Raw genomic sequence first — 20960 nt, forward strand, 5'->3', positions numbered from 1 at the left:
CTAGGTATGAAAGCCTGAGTCAGCACTCTGTTCACAGCAGCTCCTATCAGGCAAAGCAGATTGAAGCTGACAAAGCAGAGCTCTGCCTAATTTGTGGGCAGGGTGGGGCAGGGCAGAAAAGCTAATTAAGCCATTAGCCAGAGCCCACAAATAGGCACAGGAAGGAAGTAAAAAGGTGGGAAGCAGGCAGTAAAAGGGATAGAGAGATTGCTCTCCCCTGCTTGTTAAAGGCGCTATGTATGTTGTGATGGTGGTGGACCTCCTTTATAAATAAACTGCACAAGGTGTCGGACCAGCACAAGGGTCTCTGCGTAGTTTGTCGACCGAGACTGAAACAGGACCAAGGAGGCTGTGTTACATGTGGGGCCTTGTCTGGGATCTGAGCCAGCGCAAGGGTTTGGTGGCCCGCACAATGGAGGAGACCCTGCAATGGCTAGTAAAACAACAAGAGGAGATGCAGAAGGCCCTACAAGTTTTTCAACAGTCCCATCACATGAAGAGACAGGCTTTGCTTGCCTGTCAGGCAGAGCAGCAGAAAAGCCTGCAGGACTTCATAAGGGAACAAGCCAGTGTCCAGCAGCAGCTCCTACAGAAGGTGGTAATTTCCCTGATGGGAGATGGTGCCCAAACACAGAACCTTGAACTATGTAAAATGGGCCCTGCATTCCTGGACACTTTTGAGAGGGTAGCTATCGGTGCAGGTTGGGCTAGAGCAACTTGGGCCATGCAGTTCACCCCTTATCTGTTGCGAGAAGCCCAAGCGGCCTATATGGTGGAGTGAGGAGCAGGCCAAAAAATATGAGACGGTGAAGGCAGCCATCCTGGATTGGGAAGGGATGTCAACTGGGAAGTACTGCCAAAAGTTCAGATCCGCAAGGTTAACAGGAGATTTATGGCCCCTGGCATCTGCCCAAAGGTTGATGGACTGGGCCACCCGCTGGTTGAGACCAGATACCCAAATGGTGGTGGAAATAATGGAAGCTCTGGTATTAGAACAGTTCCTTCAGGGCCTCCCCGAGAACATATGAGTGTGTGTCAGGTGATATCCACTGAGCACAGTGGATGCTGCTGAGAAACTGACAGAGGAGTATGCAGAGGCAGACTTTCCCAGGAAAGATGGGAACCATATAAGGATCCAGAGCTGGGGAGGAAGACCGGAGAACCCACAGCAGGAAGGGGCATGGACAGGAAGAACCCCGAAGAGTTCCAGCTGGGACTCGACCCATTATTCGCAATGTGGACTATCTGGACAGATGAAAGGGGACTGCCTGTACATGGATTTTGCCAACGTTTGTGGCTGGGCCAGGGCAGGAGGGAAGAAAAAAGGGCAAAAAAACTGTTCACCATTTCTGTGATGGTGGGGAGGAAACTCCAGAAGGGCCTTGTGGATACGGCCTCAGCGTGCTTTCTTGTCCAGAGGGAGCTGGTGAATTCTCACTGGATAATTCCAGGAGCAACTATGGACACAGAGTGTGTCCATGGGGATCAGAGGAATTGCCCCATAGCCCAGGTGCCTCTGGAGGTCTGGGGAAGATTTTGGTGGAAACAAGTTGGGGTAATGGAGGGGCTGCCTTATCCGGTTGTCTTGAGCACGGATTAGAGTCCATTCCTCATTGGGAAGCGAGGTGATGGGAGGAATTCCACATAAGGAGAACAGGGGGGAGAGAGAGGAGGAACCCTCAGAAAGAAGCAGGAGACACCCCTAGACAACAAAGCCTGAATCAGGAGACAAGAGATGTCCCCAGGGAAGTAAGGAAGGAGGTATGGAGGGACAGACAGCCCAAACTCCTTCATAGAGGTCAGGGGGCCAGTGGAGCTCCCTGCGACACAACCCCCAGGAGAAGAAACCCAGGCACAGTTTGGAGACTTGAGGGAACGTGGTGCCTGGGTGATCCAGGGGATGAGGGGAGTAACCTTATCCCCTGCCAAATTCAAAGAGAGAGAATGAGAGGAGTAACCGCCCAGGATGGCCCTAGTGTGAAGACAAATGGGCTGCTACAGAGCTATGGGGGGTATTCACCCCCCACATGGTGAGAGGTCTGTGGGTGGGGGATGAACAAATCCCACAAGGGAAACCCAGATGATTGCCCTGGAGATAGAGAGGGTGGCCCCTCTGTAAGGGAGGCAGAGCACAGGGAAAGAAGAACCTTGCGGTTAGATAAGGGGGGGGAAGGTGTGTGACAGAGTGCTAGGTATGAAAGCCTGAGTCAGCACTCTATTCACAGCAGCTCTAATTAGGCATAGCAGATTGGAGCTGACTAAACAGAGCAGTGCCTAATTTGTGGGTGGGGCAGGGCAGAAAGGCTAATTAAGCCATTAGCCAGAGCCCACAAATAGGCACAGGAAGGAAGTAAAAAGGGGGGGAAGCAGGCAGTAAGAGGGACAGAGAGAGTACCTCCCTTGCTTGTTAAAGGTACTTTGTATGTCGTGAAGGTGGTGAGCCTCCTTTATAAATAAACTGCACAAGGTGTTGGACCAGCACGAGGGTCTCTGCGTAGTTTGTTGACCAAGACAGAAACAGGACCAAGGAGGCTCTGTTACAGGGAGCCACCTTCGCCAGTCATAGCACTTGAGGATGCAGGATGTTATCCAGGAAGGGATTCTCTGTGCCAAGACTGGGTTCCCCTTCATCCTTTCTGCGACAGCAATGAAAAGTTGGGTGTCCTTCCGAAAGGGTTTGATCCTTTCTATGTAAAAAGCCGGGGCACGTCTAACATCCAGAGTGCAGCTTCTGTTTCTGTCTCTTTTTATGGGGCTTGGGACAGAAGACTGGGAGAAAGATGTCCTGACTACTGTGGGAATGGGAGATCACCTTTGGAAGGAAGGACGGGTGTGGGCGAAGCCTAACTGTGTCCCTGAAGAAGACAGTGTACGGTGGTTAGGAAGTGAGTGCTCAGATCTCCGAAACCCTCCTGGCTGAGGTGATGGACACCAGGAAGGCAGTCTTCCAGGATAAGTAAATCAAGGGACACATTGCCAATGGTTCGAACGGGGGCCCTGTCAACTGAGATAGCACCAGGTTGAGATCCCAGGGGACCAGAAGCTGTGCACCTGCGGATACAGGCGATCTAAACCCTTCAGGAACTGAGCACAAATCGGGTTGGAGAAAACCGATCTGCCATTCACCGATGGGTAGAATGCTGAGATTGCAGCTAAGTGGACTTTTGTGGAAGATACTGCAAGATCTTCCTTCTTCAGGTAAAGCAGGTAATCTAGGATAAAGGGCAGCGTCGTATCCAAGGGGGACACCCCTTTCTGAAGTGACCACAGTGAGAACCTTTTCCACTTTGCTAGGTAGGCCATTCTGGTTGACTGCTTTCTACTGCCTATAAGGATGACTTGTACCGACACCCAGCAGTATTGTTCCATCTCACTCAGCCACAAAGGTTCCAAGCCGTCAGGTGCAGGGACTCTAGATTTGGGTGGAGCATGCAGCCGTGCTCCTGGGAGATCCGATCTGGCCACATTGGAAGGCTGACTGGCATGTTTATTGAGAGGTCCAGCAATGTTGTGAACCAGTGTTGCCGCGGCCATGTCGGCACTATGAGAATCATGTGAGCCTTGTCCTTTCTGACCTTGAGCAGAACTTTGTGGATGAGGGGTGTGGGAGGAGGCCCCATGTCCGAGGCATTTGTGACTAGCTCCACTGAAGGTGTGGGCCTTGTGAAGGGAACGCCGGCACACACTGTGTCTCGCTCCAGCCACTACTGAAGGGCTTTGAGTGTTGCCGGCAGAAGTGAAACCACTCTGTCTAGTGGGTGACAACCTGATATGTACACTGATACCAGCCACAGTTGGAGAGGGCGCAGTCTGAGATGTGTATGCTGCACGGTGCAAGAGGCCATGTGCCCCAGGAGCTTCCAACAGCTCCTTGCCATGGTGGTGGGGCATGCTTTCAGGCTTTGTATAAGAGCTACGATGGCCCTGAAATGGTTCTCCGGCAGGAAGGCCCTCACCTGATTCGCATTGAGAATTGCTTCTATAAATTCTGTCCTCTGGACAGGCATGAAGTTAGACTTGTGTTCGTTGACCAGGAATCCCAGGTTCCTGAAAGTGAACAGTACAAGGCCTACGTGTTGTTCCACAAGTACCCTGGACTGGCCCCTGACCAGCCAGTCGTCTAGGTATGGGTAGACCTGCACCCCTCGTCTCCCGAGGGAGGCCACCACCACCGCCAGGCATTTCGTAAATATTCTCGGTGTTGCCGACAGGCCAAAAGGCAGCAACGTGAACTGATAGTGGTTCTGATTTACCACAAATCAAAGATATTTTCTGTGGTCTCGGAAGATAGCGATATGAAAGTATGCGTCTCTCAAGTTGAGGGTGGCTTACCGGTCCCCTGGATCTAGGGAAGGAATAATCAAGGCCAGAGAGAGCATGCGGAACTTCAGCTTCTTCAAGAACTTGTTGAGGTTCCTGAGGTCTAGGACAGGCCTGAGAACTCCGTTGGACTTTGGGATCAGAAAGTAGTGGGAGTAAAACCCCTTGCCTCTTAGCTCCATGGGAACTTCCTCCACTGCCCCCACCCTTAAGAGTGACTGCACATCCTTGGCCAGAAGATTTTCGTGAGAAGCGTCCCTAAAGAGGGACGGGGAGGAGAGGTGGGAAGGAGGGAAATAAATAAATTGCATGGTATATCCCACTTCTACCGTGTAGAGCACCCATCAGTTGGATGTGATGTTGGCCCGTGCCCAGTAAAAATGGGACAAATGGTCCACGAACATAAGGATAAGATTCAGGTTCTGAACTGGTGCACTGTCCTCGGGTGCACCCTCAAAAGTTTTGTTTATTCCCCAACAGTTGTTTTGCGGGCGCAGATTTCGAGGCTGATGAGGAGTGAAGGGCCTCTCTTTTCCTGAGCCCCTTATTCCTCTTTCACCCAAAGTCTTGCCTCTGCTGGTGATGTGGCAGGTAAAAATGGCCCATGGGCTGAGGCTTACAATGCTTCTGGAATGGGGCCGGAGTGTGGAGGCCCAATGACTTCAGGGTCACCCTCGAGTCTTTTAGGCTATGAAGCTGGGCGTCCATTTGTTCTGAGAAGAGGGAATGTCCCTCAAACGGGAGGTCGTAAGAACATAAAAACAGCCATACTGAGTCAGATCAAAGGTCCATCTAGCCCAGTATCCTGTCTTCCGACAGTGGCCAATGCCAGGTGCCCTAGACAGAATGAACAGAACAGGTAATCACCAAGTGATCCATCCCCTGTTGCTTATTCCCAGCTTCCGTCAAACAGTGGCTAGGGACACCATCCCTACCCTCATACGGTAGGCAAGACGACTGAAGCCAGGAGCTTCGCCTCAGCACTACCCCCGTGACCATCGCTCGGGTTGCTGCGTCTGCAGCATCTAGGGATGCCTGGAGGGATGCCTTGGCTATGGCCTTGCCTTCTTCCACCAGGGCCGCAAACTCTGACCTAGAATCCGATGGCAGGAGCTCTTGGAATTTTTGCATGGCTGACCAAGAATTAAAGTCATACTGATTAAATAGGGCCTGGTGATATGCAATCATTAACTGGAGACCTCCCATGGAGTAAACTTTTATCCATAAGAGGTCCAGTTTCCTGGCCTCTTTTGCTTTGGGCAATAGTCCCTGCTGTCCTTGCCTTTCGCTCTCATTGGCCGCAACAACAACCAGGGAGCCGGGTGAGGAGTGGGTGTGCAAATATTCATAGCCCTTATGGGGGATGAAATACTTCCTCTCCACCCGTTTAGCCATGGGCTGGAGAGAGGCCAGGGTCTGCCACAATGCCCTTATAGGCTGTAGGATGGCTTCCTTCAGGGGCAAGGCTACTCTTGCCAGACCCAAGGGAGTCAGAACGCCTGCCAAGGCCGGGGCTGATTCCGCAATCTCCTCCACTTGGAGGTTGAGGTTCTGAGCCATCCGACGCAGGAGCTCCTGTGGGCTTTGTAGTCATCCTACATTGGGGCTATGACCATGTCAGCCACTGCCTTGTCAGGGGAGGATGATGAAGAGGCCTGGAGTGCCACCGGGCCTTGTACGTCATCCGGTGCTGATGGGTCTCCCACAGGTGTGATCTGAGAGTCCTGGACTTCTGACCCGGGAATGGAACCCCTTTCCGACAGGGATGGAGGGAGGTCATCTCAGAGGGTGCTGAAAGTGAGTGTCTCCTGTGGGAGCCCTGGACCATGTGCAGCCAAGGGGTCAACACTGGCCACTGAGGTGGCATCTGCCATTGACCAGGGGCCCATGCTTGAGGAGCGAGGCCTTGGACCATGTCAGCTGGGTATCTATGTTCCGCCCAGAGTCTGCTCCCTCGTCAGGTGTACGACTCCTCCTGTGATTCGGAGCCTGAGGATCCGTTCCCTAGGCAAACAGGGTGGTGCCTTGCTCCTTGGCACTGAATAACCGTACCATGATGGAGAACAGCATCGTGGTAGAGAACGGAGCTGCAACGGAGAGCGGTGCCATGACTTGGAGCGGCACCAAGACTGTGACCAGTGCCTAGACTGTGACTGGTGCCAGGAACAAGACCGGCGTTGGGGCAAGGTGCAGTGTCACTGTGGTGAGCGTGTCTGTGGTGTCGAGTCTCTTGATGATGAGCGGGACAGAGGGCAGTGCCTCAGCATCATTGCAGGCTTGCCCAGGACTGGTGCTTGCTCTCCTGGAACTGGGCCTTGCAGTGCCTGCATTGTCCCTTGTAGACCTCAGCTTGGGGGGGATGGTGGTGCTGGGAGAGTTAGAAGGTTCCACACTGCCTCATATGCCTCTGGCGTTGATGGTGCTGCTAGGGTCGTCTCCCCTTCTTGGCTAACCCTATGTGAGGAGTCCATCGGTACTGGACTCGACGGGTTCCTCCCCTAGGGCCAGAGTCAACAGAGACGGTTGGATTGCAACTGATTGAAAGTGGCCCACCACAGATCTCACTCTAAGGCCTTTCTCACAGGGGAACGCCCCCGTTCTGACTTTTCTGTCCTCTTCTTCGGCACTGGTGATGGAGAATAGTGTCACGCTGTTGGCGCTGACCTCTTGGGTGCCAAAGAAGCATGCCTAGAGGAGGTCAGCACCAGGGAGCCTGGTCCATGCTGGGTTTCCCTAATGGATGCCAGTACACTCCTGGTCAAGGAAGTACTTGGTGCCAGGTCAGGCCGCAGCTCTGAAGTGGGTGAAGTGCCCCCTCCATGAGAAGAAATTTCAATTGATTGTTTCTTTTTTGTTCTTGGTTTGAAATTCCTACAAATCTGGCACTTTCCTTGGATGTGACCCTCCCAAGTATTTCAAACAGCTGTCATGGGGGTCACTTATTGGAATGTGTTTACAGCACGCCCCACACTGTTTGAAGCACTTTGTTGTAGGCATGCCCTGTGGTCCGGGCAGGATAGCCCCGCAGGGTGAATGCTTACAAGTAAACTAACTATTAATTACTTACTATACTTATTCTAACTAACTATTTACACTTATTTACAATTTAGTTAAAGAAAGAAGATCACTACGGGGATCACTTGCTGAGCAAGAGTTAAGAGCTTTCCAGCAACCACCATGGACAGAAAGAAGGAACTGAGGAAGAGGCAGGTTGGCAGGTGCCTAAATGCCATGCCATGAAGGCACCACTCCAGGGGGCACCAGAGTCGACCTGACAGATATCACTGATGGGGGGGAGGAAGTCTTCCAGCGACAGCGCACGCGATAGACACACACCTATACTGGCATGGACATGAGGAAGCACTCAAAGAACAGTCTATATCTACTCTGCTGAGTCAGTTAATTATTGTCAGTAGGTTGGTATCCCCCAGGCACACTTGTGCCTCTGACAGTGGTATAGATCCATGTGTGTATTACAGACTTGGTTACCATCCTACCTACTTCTCAGGATTTAAAATCCAGGTGGGATAGCTGGGTCTCTGCTAACTATTTCTATGCAGACCAAGGACCAAGCACAACAAATGTCTTTGCTTACCCTCCGTCCTGTACCCTTATGGACCACAGGCACCCGCTCCTCTCCTGTGAGTGAGTTTATGTCCAGTTTGCTGGGGTCCTTGCAGCGCTGCCTCCTCTGCTTGGGCTTGTCTGAAAAACTCTAGAATGCAAATAAGAGAGCATTAATCAGAATGGATGGCTAGAAACTTGGAGGGAGAATGGCCAAGCCAAGCTGATGGTGTGAGGGAGGAGCATCCGTGCAGGCCCCACTGCACAGCTCTGCTTTTTGGATGAGTGCAAACCTATTTTGATAGGTCTGAAGATGCTTTTGCTATGCCTCAGCCTAGACTAACAACTCCATCTCTGGCTGATGTCTCTGCACACCCAGGAGTGCTGCCTGTCACTAAATTCACCACAGAGAGACTATGCTGGATCTTCTTAAAAAGTCCCAGCCATAATTCGGAAAGGAAGAGCACAGCAGTATGTGCCACAGTGTGTCAGCATCTCACATGCCTGGCCATCTGTCTGTGACCAGCTAGTGTCTCTTGTCTTACTTATCCTTAGATTGGAAGTTCTTTGGGCCACCAGACCTTCTTTTGGTTCTGCGCTTGCACAGACCTTGTGCAGTGGCATCCTGGTCCAAAAATTAGGACACCTCACCACTACGGTAATACAAGTAATTAATAATCATGCTTATCCTACCAGACGTACTCCAGATACAAACCCTAACCCCGATCTCCTTCTATTCTCAGACTGCAAGTCTAGGGGAGCAAGTGTGGACCCATGGTTAGTGCATAGGACTGGGAGTCAAGATTCCAGGATTCTAGTCAGATTCTGCCCCGACTTCCTGAGTGACCGTCATAAAGTCCCTTAATTTCTTTGTGCTTCTGTTTCCACATCTAGCAGGTGGATAAGACTTGTAAGTTTTGCAGTTTCCCCATTTCCTGAGTCAGTTTGATTGTGACCAGTCTCTTCTCTGCATTATGGCTTTTGGGCTAACGGGGCACCAGTCTGACCCCTAATCATAGAGGCTCAGGGACATTAATACAGGCCTCAGTGTCCATGGACCCTTGTTTATTATCTGCCTATCAGTTGATCCCACCTCAGACACTCAGAGAGGGAAATGCCCTACTTGGTCCCTTTTAGGGAGCTCCCCCCAGAACCAGGACCGCTCTTCACAGACTAGTTGCCAGCATTGTTTTAAATGTGAGGTGCCATGAGAGGTGCCCCCACGCCTTCCCTTGCAAGTTGATTCCAGAATTTGCTGTCCGGAAGGTTTTCCTGTTATTCAGCCTACATTTTCCTTTGCTTAATTTCATCCCATTCTCTTGCTTGCTGATATTCCAGCTTTACCCGCTGCAAACCCACTGAGTCATGTGAACTCTAGATCACTGCTCTTCAGGAGTGCAACCTGCACAGCTGCAGTAAGCCAGTGCAAATGTATGGAAGGAAGAGGAAAAACATGCAGCTGCCTAAATCAGTCAGAAACCAGGGTTTTTCTGCCAAGAAAAGGCCCTAGGCCCAGTCCTGGCCTTCAGTAAAGCCCAGTCTGTACTGTCAAAGGCGCACAAAGCACATTAAAGCTGTCCTGACCAGACAGGTGAGGATTGCCCCCACATGGGGAATCCCACAGAGCCAGTGTTACACCACCGCAGGCACAGGGATGACTGGGATGCACAGTGCTCCAGTAGTACTCACTGGCAGAACAGCCCCTTTGGGTGCAATTTAGAGCTTCTGGCTGCCTCCAAGACAGGACGGGGAGAGTGGCAAGGTAGCAGAAGGCCCCCCACACTCACATGTGTTGAGTGCCACTGCTTCAGGACTCCTGAGAATCTCGCCTTGTGCATGTCGCTGGTGAGGTTTCTTTGGGCTATAACTAGCTCTGCCCGCAAATTCTGGGTTTCTCAATTCTAAGCAGCTGGTCATGCTAACGTACCCATCCGCCTCAGGAGCCACTCACTGCCTGTGCTCTGAGCTCCCAGGGAATCTTTACACACCTCAGACTGCAGTTCCAGGTGCACAATCCCTCAGCACTAAGACACAGCTTTTTTATAGACATCATCAGTATCTCTCTTGATTCCCTTTCCATAATGTTTCATGGTCTGCATTCAGCTATTTTATAGGCTAAATGAGCCAAAATATGAAAAAACAGCCTGTTGGAAGAAGAGTTGGGTGTTTATGAGCTTCTGGGAACAGGTCTGGCCTGTTCTGAACACATGCTCCTCTCCTGTCTGTCCTCCCATAGATCCTGGATAACAAATAGACACACAAGTGGGGATGGGTGATCAGGGGAGCTTTCCTCAGACACTCAGAGCACAAGGGTTTCAAATTTCATCTTCATTTCACTTTGAAAGGCAAGAAATTATGTTCTCTCCCCTTTTGGTTTTTGCTTGTGGTTTTGTGGCTAGCCCAATTCATAGATTCCAAGGCTAGAAGGGACCATCATGATTATCTAGTTTGACCTCCATAACACAGGCCAGAGACCTGCCAAACAATAATTCCTGGAGCAGATCTGTTAGAAAAACAGCCCATCTTGATTTAAAAGCTGTCACTGATGGAGAATCCACCACAACCCTTGGCAAATTGTTCTCACTGTTAAAAATTTACTGCTGGCTGTGTTATTTCCAGTCTGAATGTGTCTAGCTTCAACTTCCAGCCACTGGCTCATGTTTAGACTTTTTTCTCTGCTAGACAGAAGAGCCCAATATTAAATATTTGTTCCCATGTAGGTACTTGTAGACTGTGATCAACTCACCCCTTAACCTTCTCTTTGATAAGCTAAATCGATTGAGCTCTTGGAGTCTATCACTATAAGGCTGTTTTTCTCCTCCTTTAATCATTCTGGTGGCTCTTCTCTGAACCCTCTTCAATTTATCAATATCCTTAAATTGTGGGCACCAGAACTGGACACAGTATTCCAGCAGGGATCACACCAGTGCCAAATATGAAGGTAAAATAACCTCTTTTCTCGCCATATAATTATCTATATGCTAGTGCAGGGAACGGAGAGAAGCTATCAGAGCTGGACAGCAGGCCTGGCTACTGAATGATGGGTAAGGAGCGGATACTGGGACAAGCTCAAGCTGTGCTCAGCCTGGGATCTGAAAGATTAAGCCTGTGGAGGTTTGTGCTGGTCGGGTCCAGGAGCAACTGTGCCTGGTGTTAGTGCTGTCTGCTAATCTAGGCTCTGTTCCCTGGGAAAGTGACACATCCAAACCTTGGGAACTGCAGTGTGACTTGCCCTCATGGGCTGTGTGGCTTGAGACTTGTAAATTCCTCCTACTTCAATGCCCTTGAGGTTCATTAGCAGCTCACAGGGCTGAGTAGGGCCATGCCTGCTGCCTTCTGCTCTGTTATAAAAAGTCTCCTTTGACTTAGCTGTGCTTTGTCATCCAGTGACCCAGGTGAGATATGAGCTGCAGGCACAATTTTGGGGCACCTAGATTCACAGCTCTGCCCATTCCCCACCCATTTTTTGAGGCACCGACCTAGTCCCGCCACATCACTGGGCAGCAAATCCTCGTAGCAGGAGCCAGCAAACAGACAGTAGGTATCAATGCCATCTGCCAGGAATGTGCTGCTATTCAAGTGTCTTTGCCTTCATTGTGTAAAGAAGTGCCTTAGCCCTGCAAAAAAGGAGATACCTGCAGCTCTGGAGACCAGCCCCACCCCTTGCATCTGGATCTAAGGCAGTCAGGAAGGAGGCAGCCATCTAGACCTGACGTACTGAAGCCTGAGACCCCCCAAGAGGGTCACTCTTACTGTGCTGAAGCCAGGGACATCGAGTGTGTAGTCCGACTGCTGTCTTAGCCAGTCCAGGAGACTCTTGTTTGGAACAGCCTTCTCTGTCCGGATGCTTGTGGCTGTGACAGTATTCGGAGTTGAGGTAGCGGTGACCAGCCCGTCCGGGTGCGGGCTGCTCTGTGCAGGCTGGGTCTGATCTTCCTGAACATCCTGAAGTGAAGGGAGAAGGGAGAGCCCATGTTGGGAACACCATCATACTGCTAGTTCTCTCACCCCGATGTCACACAGAGCACCCAGGCAGAACCCGCCCCTGCAGACACCCAGGCAGGGCTTGGCAAGCCGGAGCCCAGGAGTTCCTGGTGTCCTTCATTTGGACCACCAAAAGCCACCAGGAGAAATGTTCAGCCTCACAGGCACCCTGTTTGCACTAGGGGTGAGAGAGCTGGGAGATGTGGGACCAGTCTGTGCTTCTGGGCGTCACCTAGAAAATGCCCTAATTGCCACGAGGCACAATGTGCTACCAGCAAACACAGCCCAGATCCTGGTTCTTGGGGAGAGGCCTCACCCCACATCCTCTCTAGGGAGAAGAGGCTCCCACCAGCTGCATCTAGAGAGGGCATGGCACTACCTCAGGCAACAGGCTCTCTGCACCCCTGGTTTGCTGGCAGTACCCAGGCTGTGGGAAATCCAGCCTGAGTGGGGTTTGCAGTGCTGCAAATCACCCACAAACTCTGTTCTGCCAGGTGGCCAGGAGCTGACTGGCTCCACCCAGAATGGGTGTGATTCATCCCTCACCCAGCCAGCCTCCTCTGGAGTCCCAGAAGAAACCTAAAGCTTCCTTGTTCCAAGAGCCTGCTGCCCTTTCCAGGGCAAATCTGCTGGGGCATGAGGAGGGGGCAGAGCCCTGCCTTTTGCTGGGGTGGGGGAATTCAGCCCAGTACCTTCCCTGGGCTCTCCATCCCTGTGAAGCCCTGTTGTGGTAACCGGGCCTACGAATTTACCCTCATTGGGAGTCCAGCTGTGAAGTGAATTAGAGTTCATGGATTGTCACAATAACCTATAATAGCAAATGGTGAGTGGAAAAAAGAGACAGGCTGACTTAGTCCAACTCAAAGGCCTCCTGATAGATCTCAAGGACTGCGCGAAGATCATGCGGTAAACGAGCGCAGTGTGAGCCTGGAAATCAATGAACCAAAATTGGTGTGTTGAAAATTAGGCCTGTTGGTGGACAAAATATTGAGAGGATGGGACCAGAATGGGCTGTTGTGCCCATCGCCCCATTCGGAGGGACTGAGAGAGACAAACTGGCTGTGAGGAAGTGAAGGGGAACAATTGCTGACTGACAGAGGTGAACCCTGGCTGACTGACGGTGGCAGGAGCTGACTACCACAGCACTGAGAGAAGGGGAAGGAAGGTAGTTCACCATCATGGTTGCCACCCCATCATCTCCTTCTTCACCTGGTTCCTGAGAGCTGTCCTGTCCAGACCAGGTCGGTCATCACCACCTCTGCTGGCTCCAGCTAAATGCTGAATACGCCGCCCTTCCCCCCCGCCCCCCGGTCTCCCTCCCATGCCCCCAATATACTCTGTTCCTTCCCACCATATTTCTTGTTTTTCCTCTCTTCTTTTGCCTTTGCCCTTGCCTTTTGTTTAATAGGAGTCTGGATTAGCCAGCCAAGATAGTATATTTTGCAACATTGCTGTGAGCCTGTGACCCAAGAGGCAGCTAAAAGCAAGGCCCTCAGCAGCCCGATGTGGGTATGAGTTTGCCAGGTCTCAGACCATGTGTGCAGCCAGCAGCAAGGCTGAAAGGAGGAATTAAGCTGCAGTTGCATTTTCTACCTTTGCTGTTCTTTTCTCTCCCTCTTTTGTCTTGTCTGGTCTCTAGGAAATGGGATTGGACTTTAGCAGCAGCACCGATGACAGCTTCCCCCATCTCCACTCACTTCTCTTTCCCCCACAGGAGTTCTTAGCATCTTTCATGCCATGTAAGAGACTGTTGAACAAGGGGTTTGTCTTCTAAAGGCTCTCCAGCTCAAGGGAAAGGGAGCTGGTACAGTGAAAGCCTGACATGACATTCTGCATTTCAAATGCTTCAACTGGTTTCCCTTCTTTTCTGTATCTTCACTGGAAGGTTAAAAGGACATTTAATGGCATGTTTGCCATGGGACTATGCAGGCTGAGGTCTCTGTATACCAAACCCTGAACGTTGTTTACTGCTGTCTCCTCTTGGACAGTGACTGAGTGCACGTTAATACCTTTGACTTTCTGAGCCCCTTCATTCCATCTACATAAATACAGTAGCCCCCACATGGGAGATCAGGTTTTAATGCTTAGCAGTACTCAAGCACTCAGGGATGCGTGCCCTGAACGGGGGCTGCAGAAAGGTCTGCAAGCCCACACCTCCCCCCTCACCAAGAGGCAGGGCCTGCCTCTCTGGAGTTGAGTCTGTTTCTCCTGCTACAGGTTTGCTGTCAATGAGGGGGCAGTTGTCCAGCCCTGCCCTGCCCTGTCCTGGGATGGACAGCAGAGCTAAGCAGTTACTGAGTGAACCAGCTGGATCCACGTGAGCATTCAGGTGCTGAATCCTGCCTGCTTTGGGAGGGGGAATTATTTACCCACCTGCAGCCCGGTTTGAAGGCTCCTCTCCTTCAAGAAGATAAGGTCCATCCCTTCCACATTTTTTCTCCTGCCCCGTCGTCTCCTCATGGCAGCATCATCTCTCCGGAGGCTTCCATTGACAATCTGCCCTGTGACAGGATGGATTAGCCCTGCCTGGAGGATGCCGGACAAGTCCATGCCCAGGGACCCCTGCAGGGAGTGCACTGTCCCTAACTTGGGCAGGTTGCTGTTCAGGGGGAAAGGAGTGGGGTTTCCTGGGGATCCATCAGATGCTCTGGCCAGGTTCCCTGCCGAGTCCCGCCAGCCATTCAGCACTACAGGTGGACGGGAGTGTGATGCAGCTAACTGTTCGAGGCTTCTAGGTTTGGCGTCTCTCTCCAGCTCAAACTCATAGGGCTGCCTGTGCTTTCGTTCATCCTTCGTAAAGGCAGGAGCCAGGAAGCTTTCCTGTGTGCAGCAAAGCCAGAGAAATGGTCACAGCTATGGCCTACATCGCACAGGCCTTACAACACTCAGAAGCACCTTTTAAATCCAGCGCTCACTAGAATCATAGAATTACAGAGTGAGAAGGGACCGCAAGGGCTAAAACACTGGCAAGAGAGAGGTTTCATGGGGCTAGGAGCTGGGGGAGGGGAGTGTATAGAGACAGGTGGCTATCAAGACTGGATAGAGCTGCTCAATCTCTGCTGGAGCCCTCTATGACCCTTTACCCCCGGCCCAGTAGATAGCCACCACTTCCTTGCTAAAGGGATGGATGGAGTGGGACTTCCTGCAGAGCCCCATACTGCAGCAGGTGTGCTGCAGCTCAGTGAGCTGTAGGAGGGGCTCCTGCCAGCAGCTGTTGGCCTCAGAACCAGAGCCCAGCCGCCTCTCACTCAGCAGGACAGTGCATAAGCAGGGTCTCTGTGCTGGGAAGACAGAACACTCTACTCAGAGTGCCGGCCCCAGGGCAGTGCCTCTGTTACACCCCTGCTGGGGCGTAGGCAGAGCACCGTGTTCTCGGCTAAGCTGAGTGCGGGAGGAGGGATTTTGGAAGCACCTCTCCCTCCAAAGGAAGGTGAGCAGAGCCGCTCACAGAAATGCATCGAGTTGTTTCGCTGGGACCTCCAGCTGCTGTTCTCATAATGTCAGTGAATAAAGGGGCACCCCTGGGATGAGAATATACATGTTGCCCCAGGGGTTGCTGTGACTCGTCACCCCACAGTGACCTAACTGTCCGCCCGCCTGGTACCTGGGTGAATGCCAGGTGTGGGGGGGAAGGGTCTCCAAGCTGCCCCTGGGACTATACAATACACTGCAAATTGCAGAACAGTGAGAGCTAGAGGAGGGCAAGCTGCGGAGTTCCCCAGGCTGGGAAGCCCTGAACACCAGGGAGATGGAATTCCTAAGGGGTAGGTGGTCTGGCCTCGTGCCCTGACACCCTCACCTTTTGTACTTGTGCAACTAACACTCCGTTGTTGAAGCTGGGGTCCGGGGCTTCTGGCTCGGCAAAGCTGTTCCTAGTGCCTGCGTTGCTGGCTAACCCTGATGTGGGCATCAGGGTTTGTGTTTCAAACTGCTGGCTAGAAGAGGGCCACTTGCCCTTTAAGATGGCGTGACAGATATTATCTATGCGGTTAATGATCACTCGGTCCTGCAAGCAGAAGCAGACAGCTCAGTAGCATGGCAAACCCAGGGCCATGGCATGCAAAGGGCAATGTGGATGGACAGGACCTTGAGCCCCGAGGGAAATGCAGAGAGCCTGTGGGAGTGAATATGGAACCCCCTCTCTTTTCACAAATGTTGCAGGGACCAATGCTTTCTGAAGATTTCTGAAGGCCCTGGATACACATGTGAACTTGTGTCTGAGTGCACACCCATGCACATGTGTGCCATGGGACACTGAGTATGGAATGGGAAATTCAGCCCAGGCAGAGGGCCTGCGCTAAGTCTGTGCTTCACTTCCATCCCACTGGGCCCCTTGCTCGGCCTCCCTGTGGTACCCCCAAATCCTGCTTGCAGCAGTGGGATTTCTGTGCATTCAGTCCCTTGCCTGCTCACTAACATGGACCAGGGCCATAGAGGTGGATGGCTGGGGTTTTGCCCAGGAATAAGCCTAGTGAAGGGTGGCAAGGCAGAGAAGCTGGGCCGGGGTGGCCCCAATTTGTGAATGATTCAGACAGGTGCAGAACTGATTCTGAAGCCACCTTAGGCCACTCCGAGAAGGAGTAGAGCGTCTTCTCCTGCAGCAGCTGGGCAATGGTGGGTGCACGGGAATCCTGCAGCTCGTCCATCTCTCCAGGCTGGGTACAGGGAGAGCTCTTGCTCTCCTCTTCCAAATACTTCTCTGGACAATCTAGGCAAAGTGACAAACAGAAGGGGCCATCTTAACCCTGGAGCCCCCCACTGCGTGGTTGGTGCCGTCAGCACTCCACTCACCAGCCATCATTTGGGACTATTTTTCTTTTCAAAAAGTGAACCCGTTGACTGTGTGTGGGCTGAGCGGCTGGTCAGCAGTGGCTGGGAGAGCCCTGGCCCCAGGAGTTCTGTTACTGACCTCAAGGGAGCAGGGCTTGGCCCAAAGCCACTGAACAATGAACCAGCTGAAGGCCAAGGCCAGCCACGTTGGCAGGAACGGACACAGTCCTGCCCAGTCTGAGCCACCTAGTCCTAAGTGGGCAGTGCGAGCCCCCCTTGCACAGGGCAGTGCCAAGTCCTGGAAGGGGCAGGGAGGGCAGAGAGAGCCCCCCATCACAGGGCAGTGCCCAGTGCTAGCAGGGGCAGAGAGGGCAGGATGAGCCCTCTTGTCATGGGGGCAGTGAGGGCGCAGAATGACACACAAACACACACACACCGAAGGCCTCCTGGAAGCCCCAGTGCAGTCTGTGTTTGCTCCTCTTACCCCAGCGAGAATATTATTTCTCAGAAAGCCACATGGCCCCAACCACAAGGCAGGTGCAGCTGCCACTTGATGCTGCAGGCTGGCACACACACAGGCTTGCTGCCCAGGGTGCATGGGCATGCCTGCCAGCCAGACAGTGCCGTACCTTGGCTCTGGCCAGTGCCCTCTTTCTCTTCCTCGTCTTTGTTCTCACATTCATCGTCTTCCTGCTTTGGCTTGTGCTCTTCCAGGTGCCAGGCCGCGCTGCTCCCCATCTGCGCAGCAGAGCCAGCTTCCCAGTGCTCCCCTTCCATGCTGACGGGCCCAGCCTTTGGGAGCTCCGACTGAGCAGCTGCAGCTGGGCTGGGTGCTGGGGGGAGGCTGTTCGGCCAGTCTGGCAAATGCTCTGCAGCGCTCTTGTGGTCGGCCTCCCCATCCCCTGCCCCGCTGTTACACTGCAATGCCACCTGTCCTGAAAGCTCTGCCTCACCATTCACTCCTGGGCAAGTGTTCTTGGGAGCAGGAAGGCTGGAACCAGATTCCTCCCCAGCTAGTGTGTTAGCTTTGGGGTTCCCTTCAGTCCTGGCCTCTGGGGTGCCCCTCAATCCTTCTACAACATCTGCTGCCATCTCAGAATTCTCCTCCTCCTCCTCCTCGCTGTGGCTCTGACTTGGCACCGATTTATCCTCCAAGCCTTTCTTGTGTAACAGGCCCATGAACCTCTGCTCCGGTGGGATCTTTATCTCCAAGTTATGGAGACTGGGCCCATATAGGCCTAGGCTGATCACCCCCTCCGTACTGGCGAGCTCAGGTGACCCAGGCCCTGGACTGGCCCGCTGCAAAGCATCACTGATCTCCATGGAGACACTCCTGGAGGGTTGGCTGGCTGGGGCTGAGGGCCAAGGCTCCCCACCTTCATTGGGACTATCCATTTGGTCACAGCCCATCTGCAAGCTCTCCAGGAAGGAGGTCTCTCTGATGGCCTCAGCCTCACAGCTGGATGGGTCCTCATCCCCATCTAGTTTGCCCTCAGCAAATTTGGCAGCACTGTTGCTGACATGTGTGCACCTGGGGCTGTCATGGGCGAGAGAGCTGTGCTCACTGGGGCACGCCTTCTCCTCATACATCATGCACATCAGAGAGTCCGGCAAGGAGCTCTCATCACAGTTCATGGAAATGATGTCCCGCACTGTCGACAGGAACGTGTCGCAGCTCATGTCCTGAGGGCTGCCCTCCGCCCGGGAGAGCGCATCCTCCAGGTTTTCGAGCTTGATCTGGCTCTCAGCTTCGTTCTCCAGGGACTCACAGGTCCTTTCCATCTGGCAGTACGAAGGGGAGCCATAGAGTTTGGAGTTCATCTGATGGAGGCAGCACAGGTTCTCTGGGCCTTGGGCACCTGCTCTTTTGTGCTGAGCATAGTTTCTATATGCGTCCAAAAATGACAGCTCAGGATCGTTCATGATGTAGTAGTCAGTGCGGTTCAGTCCATGCTTGGCTGTTCCAAGCAGCAGGTCCCGGTCATGCTTGCCACACTCCCACCAGACAGGAAGGTACAGGCTGGGCCTGCACAGCGTGAGCCGCTCATGGAGCTGCGGGTACTTGAGCACTTGCTCCCGGACCTTCCTTAGAAGTTCAATCCGGTACAGCGTTCTTGCAGCACGTTCCTCTGTGATTGGCTCAACGTAGATGCTGGGATCAGGTGGACCTGCAGCGGGAAGAAAGAGGCAGAGACCTCATTAGACAGAGCACAGAAGGGTATACAGACAAACCTTTCTACCACACTGTACATTGGGGGTTACCGTTTGGCTGAGGTTCACAGGTGTGAGAAGAACTGTCAGGGGTGACAGTAACAGCAGCTTGGGAAATTTATCACCGCCATCTAGTGGTTACCAGTCAGTGTGATCTCTGCTGCAAATTGCACCATGGAGAAGCAGCAAGTTAGGGATTGGTGGGGCTGTTTGTCTAGTTTGTGTCTCCATAGTTCAAGAGTCATTTGGAGTGGAGCCGGGGACAGCATAAAGTTCCTGATTCGTGGGTATTGACCCTGGAATCACATGTAACTAAACTGGTCAGGGTCTGGTTTCTAAATTTCCTCTCTAACCAGCCAGAATGAAGAAGAGTTTCTCACCTTCGTCAACTGCTCCAAGGGTAGCAATTCACCTGCGGATATTTCAGAGCCCTCCCATCAACTCTGGGTGGGGGAGGGATAGCTCAGTGGTTTGAGAATTGGCCTACTAAACCCAGGTTGTGAGTTCAATCCTTGAGGGGGCCATTTAGGGATCTGGGACAAAAATAGAGGATTGGTCCTGCTTTGAGCAGGGGGTTGGACTAGATGACCTCCTGAGGTCCCTTCCAACCCTGATATTCTATGATTCTATGAAAAAAGAAAAGGAGGACTTGTGGCACCTGAGAGACTAACAAATTTATTTGAGCATAAGCTTTCGTGAGCTACAGCTCACTTCATCAGATGCATTCAGTGGAAAATACAGTGGGGAGATTTATATACACAGAGAACATGAAACAATGGGTGTTACCATACACACTGTAACAAGAGTGATCAGGTAAGGTGAGCTATTACTGGGGGGGGGGGGGGGGGGGGGGGCCGGAGGAACCTTTTGTAGTGATAATCAAGGTGGGCCATTTCCAGCAGTTAACAAGAACGCCTGAGGAACAGCGGGGGGGAGGGGAATAAACATGGGGAAATAGTTTTACTTTGTGTAATGACCCATCCACTGCCAGTCTTTATTCAAGCCTAAATTAATTGTATCCAGTTTGCAAATTAATTCCAACTCAGCAGTCTCTCCATGGAGTCTGTTTTTGAAGTTTTTTTTGTTGAAGAATTGCCACTTTTAGGTCTGTAATCGAGTGACCAAAGAGACTGAAGTGTTCTCCGACTGGTTTTGGATGTTATAATTCTTGACGTCTGATTTATGTCCATTGCTTTTTTTACGTAGAGACTGTCCAGTTTGGCCAATGTACATGGCAGAGGGGCATTGCTGGCACATGATGGCATATATCACATTGGTAGATGCGCAGGTGAACGAGCCTCTGATAGTGTGGCTGATGTGATTAGGCCCTATGGTGGTGTCCCCTGAATAGATATGTGGACACAGTTGGCAACGGGCTTTGTTGCAAGGATAGGTTAGTGGTTCTGTTGTGTGGTTGCTAGTGAGTATTTGCTTCAGGTTGGGGGGCTGTCTATAAGCAAGGACTGGCCTGTCTCCCAAGATCTGTGAGAGTGATCAGTCCTTGCTTACAGACAGCCCCCCAACCTGAAGCAAATACTCACCAGCAACTGCACACCACACAATAGAACCATTAACCCAGGAACCTATCCTTGCAACAAAGCCCCACATGCTGGCAGCGTCCTCTCCACTCACCGTCCTCTTTCCAGAGGGGGAGACGGCAGACATTCCTGCACATGGCCACAAAGCTGTAGAAGTATTTCTCCAGGCTCTCGTCTGTCTTCTTCTCCAAGCGGGAAATGGCTCGGAACTGGGTCCAGTCAAAGGCCTTCTTCTCCTGGTCATAGATGACCCCAAAGGAGGAGACAGTGCGGTAGAAATCTGCCTGCTCCCTTCTCGTCCATCTGCAGGGCAGGGAGAAACGCACACATTCATGAGAAACATTTCTTTATGGTCTTGTGCTTTCCCACTGTGTCTGGTGCCAGTGAGAGGCACTAGCTGGAGAGCCCTGGGGAACAGAGTGCTCTCCCACCCCCAAGAACAGGCTCCACACACACTTCCCTACAATGGCCTCAGGGACTTCCTCGGAGCCAGCCAGTTGTTGCCCCCTTGGCTCAGACATGAATAAGGGGCCCACTTGGTACCATTGTGGCAATAGCGGCTTTTGTGCTGTG

At 52.3% G+C, this 20960-nt stretch overlaps 1 protein-coding gene across 10 annotated transcripts in view; it reads right to left on the minus strand.

The window, feature by feature from the left end:
• CHD6 (chromodomain helicase DNA binding protein 6) overlaps positions 1 to 20960 on the minus strand; it is a 178460-nt gene that overhangs the window by 8178 nt on the left and 149322 nt on the right. For all 10 annotated transcript variants that reach the window (XM_043527369.1, XM_037915471.2, XM_037915475.2 and 7 more), the window contains 7 exons: positions 20482 to 20690; positions 17268 to 18806; positions 16428 to 16576; positions 15668 to 15874; positions 14242 to 14688; positions 11638 to 11829; positions 7916 to 8035 (listed from right to left, as the gene is read on the minus strand). In XM_043527369.1, the coding sequence (XP_043383304.1) occupies positions 7916 to 8035; positions 11638 to 11829; positions 14242 to 14688; positions 15668 to 15874; positions 16428 to 16576; positions 17268 to 18806; positions 20482 to 20690 (2863 nt within the window). The remainder of the gene's footprint in view (positions 1 to 7915; positions 8036 to 11637; positions 11830 to 14241; positions 14689 to 15667; positions 15875 to 16427; positions 16577 to 17267; positions 18807 to 20481; positions 20691 to 20960) is intronic.

This window comes from Chelonia mydas, chromosome 13 (assembly GCF_015237465.2).
Source record: "Chelonia mydas isolate rCheMyd1 chromosome 13, rCheMyd1.pri.v2, whole genome shotgun sequence".
Taxonomy (NCBI): Eukaryota; Metazoa; Chordata; order Testudines; family Cheloniidae; genus Chelonia; species Chelonia mydas.